Source organism: Centroberyx affinis, unplaced genomic scaffold (genome assembly GCF_046629955.1).
Source record: "Centroberyx affinis isolate AG114_WGS23_722 - 3 ecotype Tasmania unplaced genomic scaffold, CSIRO-AGI_Caff_v1 ptg002667l_1, whole genome shotgun sequence".
Taxonomy (NCBI): domain Eukaryota; kingdom Metazoa; phylum Chordata; class Actinopteri; order Beryciformes; family Berycidae; genus Centroberyx; species Centroberyx affinis.
The window spans coordinates 1-8,945 of record NW_027280853.1 but is presented as its reverse complement, the minus strand read 5'-3'; the positions used below and the strand labels follow the sequence as shown (position 1 = coordinate 8,945).

The following is an 8,945-nucleotide window of genomic DNA, read 5'->3' as shown; positions in this document are numbered from 1 at the left end:
AGTCTACACAGAAAAGAGGAAGAAGAGAGAGACAGAAGGAGAGGGAGGAAGTCTGCCATTTCTGGCTGTATAGACCAAACCAGAGGAGATATATAAAGCAGACCAGCAGCTGAAATCAGTATCATTTTGTGTATCAAAGTATTACAGTGAGCTTCTGACTGCATGCGTGCCCATGTTAGGCTCCAGTATTGCGGCACACCTGCAGTTTCGGATGACCTGGTGAACAAGAGGATAATAAACCTTGAACAGTCTCCATTGTCTAATCTGTGACTTCCTGGTGGAAGGCTACAGGAGAGTCTAATGGCCTTGATAATGAAGACTCTGGTCAGAGTTTCAAGGACTAAGTAACTAAAGAAGTCTCCCATGAGGTTTCTTTCAGCTGCGTCAAGCCAGCCAGAGTTAGCCACAAAAACACCATGAAACAGGTGAGTTTGCTTTCAAAATAAAATGATTAAATCTGTCACTTGGAAAGAAAAGTATTTGGGTGTATAAAGCAACATACAATTCTATCAAAATCAACAGAGTTATTACATAAAACACGGATTGAAGCTCTGGCTGTAAATAGACACTAAAAGTATTCACTTAAAAAAGTTTATATTGTATGACAGTGCCTGATGAAAGAGCGCCCTATATGGATAGAGGGTAAACTCAGTTTACTCACTTTTTTTTTTTATAATAATAGAGTTACTTCTCCTTTTAGGGCTGATATCGTTAAGATATAAATGTATAGCATATTATTATAGTACACTGTAGTAAGCAGCACCAAACGGGTGTAAGTTATATAAAAAAAAAAGTCTTGTATAGGAGAAAAAATACCAATTAATACTTTTTAAAAAATATAGTTGAGTTTTGTTTATAATGGAGGTTGCCTCCATTATAATGCTCATCGACTTGAGGTCAGAGTTCACCAAGGACCATTTTTTAATCTACAGCAGATTCTTCCTCACGTGTTTCTATTTTCACTTTGGTAATTTCTATTAGTCAAAAAAGTTTAATTTTGAAAGTCTTTACCGGAAGTTCTGTTGTTTATTTCGGTTGCCTTGACGCTAGATCCCGCCCATCGAATCGCTGGTTGGTTGGTTGGTTGGCCGTTGAGCACACCCAAGGAGGTTCTATATTAACACACAGCAAACAACCTAATAACACCGGTATGCAGAGGAAGGGAGGACAGACTCAGGATCGAGAGTAGAGCTGTCACTGCAATAAGAGCAACAAAATGTCTGAAAAACAGTCGGGCCTCGTCTATTTGATCACCGGTGGCTGCGGTTTTCTCGGACAACACCTGCTGCAAGTACTGCTGGAGAAGGAAGATAAACTAGCGGAGATCAGACTGTTCGACAAACACGTGGACTCGAGTTTAAATGGACACAGCACAGGTGAGCTGCGACTGTCTGTCCGTACAATCTATTATCGCATTCGTGACTATATCTAGCCCCCTTCAATTCGGCATATCTATGACCTAACGTGCCACCTAGTTCTTGTTTCAAAATAATTTCATCTTTTGTAATTTGTTCACATTGCTCGCTGCATCCCTCCACGGCGAATTTTGATGTAAGAAGGTTGAGCATTAACGTTACATTTTCAAGTTCAAATTTGATTGCAATAAGTACTGCTTGGTGGATCATATGTATGCTGAATTGAAAAGTGTCTTGAATTTCAGATTAGCTTTTGTGTCATGTTTTAAGCGATATGTACGTTTGCCGATAAGCTAGCCACATTAAACTGACAGATTTTGAAATAGAACTTTGGTGCAACCTTTTCCCCCATATGAGAGAACGGCAAGTATGGGTGCTAGTTCATACCTTGGCGTCAACGTTATATCGCGATACTTGTACGTGGGCGTTTTGTTCTGTGTATTTTTGGCGTTGCCCTATTTCAAATCCGAAATGGTCTGTTTTTTCTCCTATGAAACTGTGTTTATTTAAAGACAACTTCTGTTATGATTTCGTTAAGGCGTTGAATTACCCCAGGCACCAGTCAGACACCAACTGGAGCTATTCAAATCAAGCTAGCCCTAATGAAAAATCCCAGTGATATTCCCATAATGTTCCTTACAGTGTTTCTCTGGTGCCTTCGCGCCACAGAAACACATACCTTCGCGCTCAATATGGTATTCTGTATCTCTTATGATATCACGGTAATATTCTAATAATATTTCTATTGACTATTCTAGTTTATATTTTGCTGGGATATTTGTGTAGTATCCGTTTAAAATGTATTACAGGATTTTAGGTGATGAAGCAGACTTCATTAATACATTTTAAAAGTATCCTTTTAAAATGTATTACAGGATTTTAGGTGATGAAGCAGACTTCATTAATATGCACCACCAGCTACCATACATGCAGCCACTTTCACCAGCCCACTGAAAACAGTGGAGATGACTAGGAATTATTTTTTTGGTAAGCAGATGGCAAATTTGTCAATATTGTATTGGGATGATACACCAAGGGTACGATGTGAATAACATGGAAGATGAGTTACCTACTAGGCTACAGGAGGGCAATGAAGCATAGAGTACAGCAGCATTCCGCATCTGGGCATGCAAAGAGACAGTGGGAAAACATTAGTTTCCCCCATATGCTGCATGGTGTTGAGCAGGTCAGCCTGCAGAGACATGGCCCTGGATCCACGGCCCGGCCAACTCCCCTAGATTTCCTGTCCCCGGATGAGGATGTTCGAATTTGTCAGTGAATAGTTTGTCATCACTGTCCCATTACTCATTTGGTGACAGTTTACAACCGGCTCTACCTGGCTTTCAGAGGAATCAGATTCATTGGCTTGTCACTCAAGTCTAAAATTCCAGTGCTTGGGAAGCTATGTAGGTATTTACTTGGAATCAGAATTCCAGCTTGTGGGGTGGGTTGGAGGGTGTGTGTGTGTGGCTCATTACATGCTATCTGTTGTTTTATCTTTGCTTCCTACCTGAAAAGAACAGAAATCAGATTTAATCAAAATGCTAAACTGTGTTTCCTGTTCCCTGGTGAAAACGCGTTATATCAGATGAGAATATTAGGTTACATTCAATAACAGTACAGCTTTTTCATTCGCCAGTCCGGGGGATGTGCCCAGCCAAGCTGAAGGGGATCTCTCCCCTGCAGTGGAAAATGCTTTGGTCGGCCTTCATTATTTATTCCCATTACTGAAGCCTGCTGTTGATGCAGTGCTGGAGTTGAGGCCCGAGAGAGAGCAGTAATCGGAGAACTCTCAGTAACATCCTGATAACCCAACTCTCACAGCACAAGGCAAATGAGAAGTTGACTGCTTAATTTGGTTTATGTTTCCACTAATTAGAATGCAGACACACATCTCTAAAATTACAGATGGGAGTGCAAACTTCAGAAGGAGTGTCTGAGTAAGGCTGCAACAGCTTTGAGTCCTGCTCAGTAAATTACAGGCCTCCCCTTTAAGTGTGATACATTTTATCAATGATCTGCATTTCTCACCATAACTGCTGAAACTGTTGTTCCCGTGGCAGGACACTTTGTCCTTTGGTTATCAGCTGAACCCAAGGACAAGGGACACGAGGCGTGAACAGATGAGGGCGGGGTCTTTTTGTTCAAAACCTTCAAGGATGGGAAAAGGGAACAGTTGTTTCCCTATGTAACAATTGCCTCCCAAGTTAAAAAGCTTTGAAAAAGCACAAAGGCTTTGTATAGTGTGAGGTCATTTGTCTTGTGTAAAGATGAAAATCTATAAACGGGACAGACAAATTCAAACGGAAATTTGATAATCAAACACGTATTCAAATTTTCCCCAATTTCCCACAGGATACATTTCTACTTCCGCTGCTCTTAGAAACTCGCATGCCAGTGTGTGGTTCTTGTGAAAACAATCTTTATCCAGGATCTCGTTGACTGTGATTCAGAGTTCCGATAATCGTTGTGTCTTCCTGTCCCTCCCACAGACCGGGTGAAGGTGCAGGTGGTTCAGGGGGACATCACAGACTATCCCATGGTGCTGGAGGTGTCCCGCGGGGCTGACGTGGTCATCCACACGGCCAGCCTGGTGGACGTCTGGCACCGCGTCCCAGAGGCTGTCATCAACGCCGTCAACGTCAAAGGTGAGGCACGGGTGAAGGGAATACATGAGAAACGGGAGGGGGGAACAGCAATCAAAAAGAGAGAGAGGGGAAAAGGACAGGGAGGAGAAAGAGAGAGAGAGAGAGAGACTAATGATGGGCGGTTCAGTTGTCTGGATGAACTACAGTAGGAAACCACCAAAGCAACAGAGGAAGCTCACACTCTGCTTTGACCTTTGGTATATGGCTCTCCAGATCCGATATCATGGAGGTTCCTCCCTGACCACAGCTATGAAAGCAGCCTGTCAAAGCTGTGAAGAAATTTGAACTTCTCTGCATATTATTTTGTTGATTCAGTTGTTCAATAATGTTTCTGTAAACCTTCATCTAAAGGCAGCAATGTATCCCAGAGTTTCTTCTACAGCTGAATAGGTGTGGTGGGTCATCCTGCGTTCAAGAGCTGCTAACTCGAAATGAATTTCATTAGTCTGCCGTTCAGTGGAGAGTTTGAGTGTCACATGATGGTCTAAATCAGTTATTCTCAACCTTTTTCATATCAAGGATCCCTAATTTAGTACAGATTAGGGCCACAGACCCCCATGTGATTACATTTTGTCTCTCGGACCAAAATCGAATCAAATTTTTATTGTTGGTCCAGAATTCCATGACCATCTGTGTTGTAGGTAGAGAGGTAACAGTGAAACTATGATCACAAAGTAGTCGTTCTCTAAATGTGTTAACTTTTTGTAAATGAAATAATGGTGAAGTTAAACAACTCATCAATTTGCTGGGGACCCCCCCGGAACCCCCTTAAGGCCCTCTGGTGGTCCCCGGACCCCATGTTAAGAACCACTGGTCTATGCTGTTTCAGAGGCTTTTCCTCCCTGACAGGAATAACATTCTGGGGGAAACACCGAAACTTGTCCAATTGGTCCAATTTGGCACACATCAGCTATCGGCGGCTTCGATAGAAAGATATATCAGCTTTCAAAAACCCGTACAGGGCCATGATGGTTCCTGTGGATTCATCACCTCTCCCTTCCTTCGTTTCCCTGGAACACGGTGGCAATAACGGCGCCATTATCATATTCAAACAAAGACCTCTCATGTGCCTGTGAGTCGGTGTGATGCACTGCAGCATTTGACTTGTGATGAATAGTGTAGCTGTTTCCCTGTGTGTGTGTGTGTGTGTGTGTGTGTGTGTGTGTGTGGAACGTGACCAGAGAAACACCATAATGAAGATACTGATAGCAGCGTGTCAGGTGCTTTGCATGAAACAGGCTCACATGTGTTTTATTTTAGGTGAATGTGATGATCTGTTAGTGAGCCACACTGAGTAATCAATTGCTCTCTTTGAATTTATGAATGACTAACTTATTTCCATCTGGAAGTTATTGTTGTTGTTTAGTGTGTGTGTGTGTGTGTGTGTGTGTGTGTGTGTGTGTGTGTGTGTGTGTTTGCGTCTACCTCCAAAACTGGACATATTGTGAAGGCATGTTTTTGGATCAGTTGAAATAGTTCCATTGATAACTGATGAGGATATTATAACTGTAGTGTAAATATAATAATAATCAAAACATATAATACATTATAATACACAAGTAATATGGCATCAGATTTATGCATTTATCACCAAGGCCTGCTTTTGTCCTGGAAAAGGTTTTACTGTGGAAGTCAGTGGGAAGTGAAAGGAAACTTGGCCTGAAAAAGAATGTGCATTGTTTCTATCTTTGCACAGGAGGGTAGGAGGGTGATAATTTGTTTTTTTTCTTTGAAACCTCAGCAGCTGGACTCAAATTCCATCCATAAATGGACTACATATTTCACGTTGAGCTTTCATATTTTGAATCTGAGTCCACTTCGTACACGAAAACCCATTGAGATGTACTGGATAGACCTGATATCAGCTTTGTTTGCAGGAAAGACAGAATTGTAGCTAATGGATCATCCACTCTTTGTAAAATATACACCTAGTGCCTGTTTAGCTGATCCAGTTCTAACGTAAACATTTGAAAAGTAAATGTTTCTGTTATTACAATCCAAAGATGTAGTCTGAATTGAAATTGATGTGAATTGGATAGATTGAGCACTTTTTTTTTTACCCTGATGCAAATTAGCCTCCGGTTTTTAGCAATGCATGAACAACTAGATCTTTGCTATTTAAATTTCCTCCCTTCAAGGAAGTTTCTATTCCTCTTTAATCAAATTGATAACAAAATCCACATGAATCCATTTTGTAGTCGTTTTTACACAGAAAAACAGACATTGATGTCACATTCACATGGTATATTACACCACATCAGGTATTTTCTGATACAGTTATAATGCGCTCATTGTTCCCTCCGGCTCTGGAGAGAGTCTCTCTTGGCATGGATGTCGGTTTCTCTTGGCGTCTGTGACTTCGGTTTCACCACAGCAGTTGTGTGGTTCATGCATCACAACTTGTTTTTTATATCCCATTTTAAGATGTTTGTTGAAAAGTGTGAGTGAACACTTGTCATACTGGAGGCGATTCCCGGCACAGTTTAGTCAGGACACTCACTCCTTTTCATCCTCTGCCAAATTGGACCAGATGTTGTTTAACAAGTGCTTCCTGAGAACTGTGTCCCTTTCTGCTGTTTATACTTTATTCTCTTTATTCCATCCTTGAAACAATACCAACAAGGTATTAAACAGTCCTTAATAAGTCTGAAAGAGTCTTAAAATAAATTATCTGAATTGAAGGTCTTGGAAAGTATTCAAATGTCTTAAATCAAGTTATTAGAGGTCTGAACGGGGTTACAGTCATCTGGGTTGGGACTGAGGAAATAGACTCTACATAAAGCGAATGTATGACGGTGCAGCAGTTTACAGGTAACAGCCAACACAGCATCAACTTATTCTGAAACATCTTGCTGTGACCTGCGCTGTTGAACTTGTTCCTCCTCTTCATTCTCTGGATCTGATTCGGGCTCGAACGTGTACGGTCTTGGAGCGGCAGCCATTTTGCTAATGTCTTCTTGTTTGTTTGCTCTCTCCAGAAGAGGAGGAGGCGGGCCCTCCAGAACGGCCAGCCAATCAGAGCAGTAGCTGATTAGCATAAGAAGCTGCTTATGTAACAAACAAGCACTGGAAAGTGAATAGCTAAAGATATAGCTAAACAATTTTTACTGAAAAAAACTAAACTACTAAAAAAAAACCTTTTGGATGTATTTACAGACACCAGGTAATTATATAAAATTGCTGAAAAAGCAAAACATACCCCTCCTTTAAATCCAGTTATTAGAGGTCTTATTTTTTCACCATCCGACTGGTTTCTTTGCGCTGCATGTCCACTCTTGATTTAATACAGAACGGGGTTACAGTCAAATAAAGAGAGTTGCCTCATGAAATCTATGAGAAATCATGAGATCTATCAACCCCAGCGTCCTTCATCTCTGAAATAACGTTTTTCTCTCCTCTCAGGAACAGAGAATGTGATCAATGCCTGTGTGGAGAACAGCATCCAGTCCCTGGTCTACACCAGCAGCATGGAGGTGATCGGTCCAAACGTCAAAGGAGACCCATTTATCAGGTGAAGTTCAAAATATGTTCATCTCATGTGTTTACCAAAGTCTAGGGTACGCGTTTCTGCATGCAGCCTACTTGTCATTCTATTAACCGAATCTCTGTGTTCTCTTTTCCTCACCAAACCCACATACTTGCATCTTACCTTTTTCAAAGGCTTGTGGTTTTATAATTACATTAATGCAGTCGCTATTATCTCTTTTTATCTTCTCTACTTGAATTTCGCCCTTCATGGAAATCGGAGAGTCTGTAAAGGAGAGATATGACCGGGTACAGACAAGCAGAGAATGACTCACACACACACACACACACACTATTCTAGGTGCATTCCAGTGTCCCAGTGGTAACATCAAGGGAGGCTTTATGTAGATAAAAACAAAATAAAGTAGGTATGAATGAGCTATTTAGGAGGCTCACGTTTCGACTTTTCATGTCACTTCTCTCTGTTCACAGTAATGATTTGCATTAGGGCGTCTGGTATGTCAGATGCACGTTACGTAATGTTGTTCTAGGCGTGGTATGTGGTATTAGAATGAGCTATGTGTTTGCTGCTTTAACAAGCCTGTTTGCCTTGTCATTGTGTAAAAATAAGAATGATCAGCGTCCCTAATGAACTAAAGCATTCTTTAAAAATTAGTCAGCTTTGTTGCGTAATGCATAGTGGCCCCCGTCCATCCAGCAAACAATGATCTCAGGTGGTAATCTCTGATAACCGCTGGTGTAATTTTTGCCCAAACATGGCAGGAGGACACACTGTGGCACCATGTTCTGGCATTTGCAAAATTACACTGATTAGCCACATGAGGGCGTTATAATTAAAGGTTAAAATATGCACCTGTGAAAGGCCGTAACCACACGGCACATCACACCGGCAGTCCGACTTTGATGAAACTGATTGTTGAAAGTATGGTGCATCTTGCTATGTGGTGTCTGCATCATTCCTGTGTAATGACATGTTTACTTGTTGACGCATCGAAGAACAAAAGAAAAACAGCCACGCATGCAAACAAACAGAGATGACAAACAGTGTCTCCATGCACTGGCGGGGCATAATCATCACTGTTGTGGTTCAGAGCCACGTATCCAGTGTTTTGGGTACAACACAGGTGCGGCGCAGGAGGAGCGTCATTACATACCTAGCTGTTGATATCGGTTGGAGGAACCAGGTTCTGCTTCAAGGCATTTCCATTTATCTGGAAAGATATGTGTTTGTCAAGGCAAGAGCAGGATATAACAAAATACTTGAAAGCTGTCCAAACCCCCGGTGTCCGTCTGCCACGCGCTGGAAGCATTATCATTGCTCCAGATATGTGTGTGTGTGTGTGTGTGTGTGTGTGTGTGCGAACTCGTGCATAGCTACAGCTGTTTTTCAGAACAA

The 8,945-nt window shown here is 41.6% G+C and overlaps 1 protein-coding gene across 1 annotated transcript; it reads left to right on the top strand.

The window, feature by feature from the left end:
- Window positions 1-1,149: 1,149 nt before the first annotated feature.
- LOC139657332 (3 beta-hydroxysteroid dehydrogenase type 7-like) lies at window positions 1,150-7,817 on the top strand. Its single transcript, XM_071535131.1, has 3 exons — window positions 1,150-1,376; window positions 3,908-4,063; window positions 7,466-7,817. Exons 1-3 carry the CDS (start codon window positions 1,217-1,219, stop codon window positions 7,576-7,578), a joined length of 429 nt encoding a protein of 142 aa, XP_071391232.1. The 5' UTR covers window positions 1,150-1,216; the 3' UTR covers window positions 7,579-7,817.
- Window positions 7,818-8,945: the final 1,128 nt, after the last annotated feature.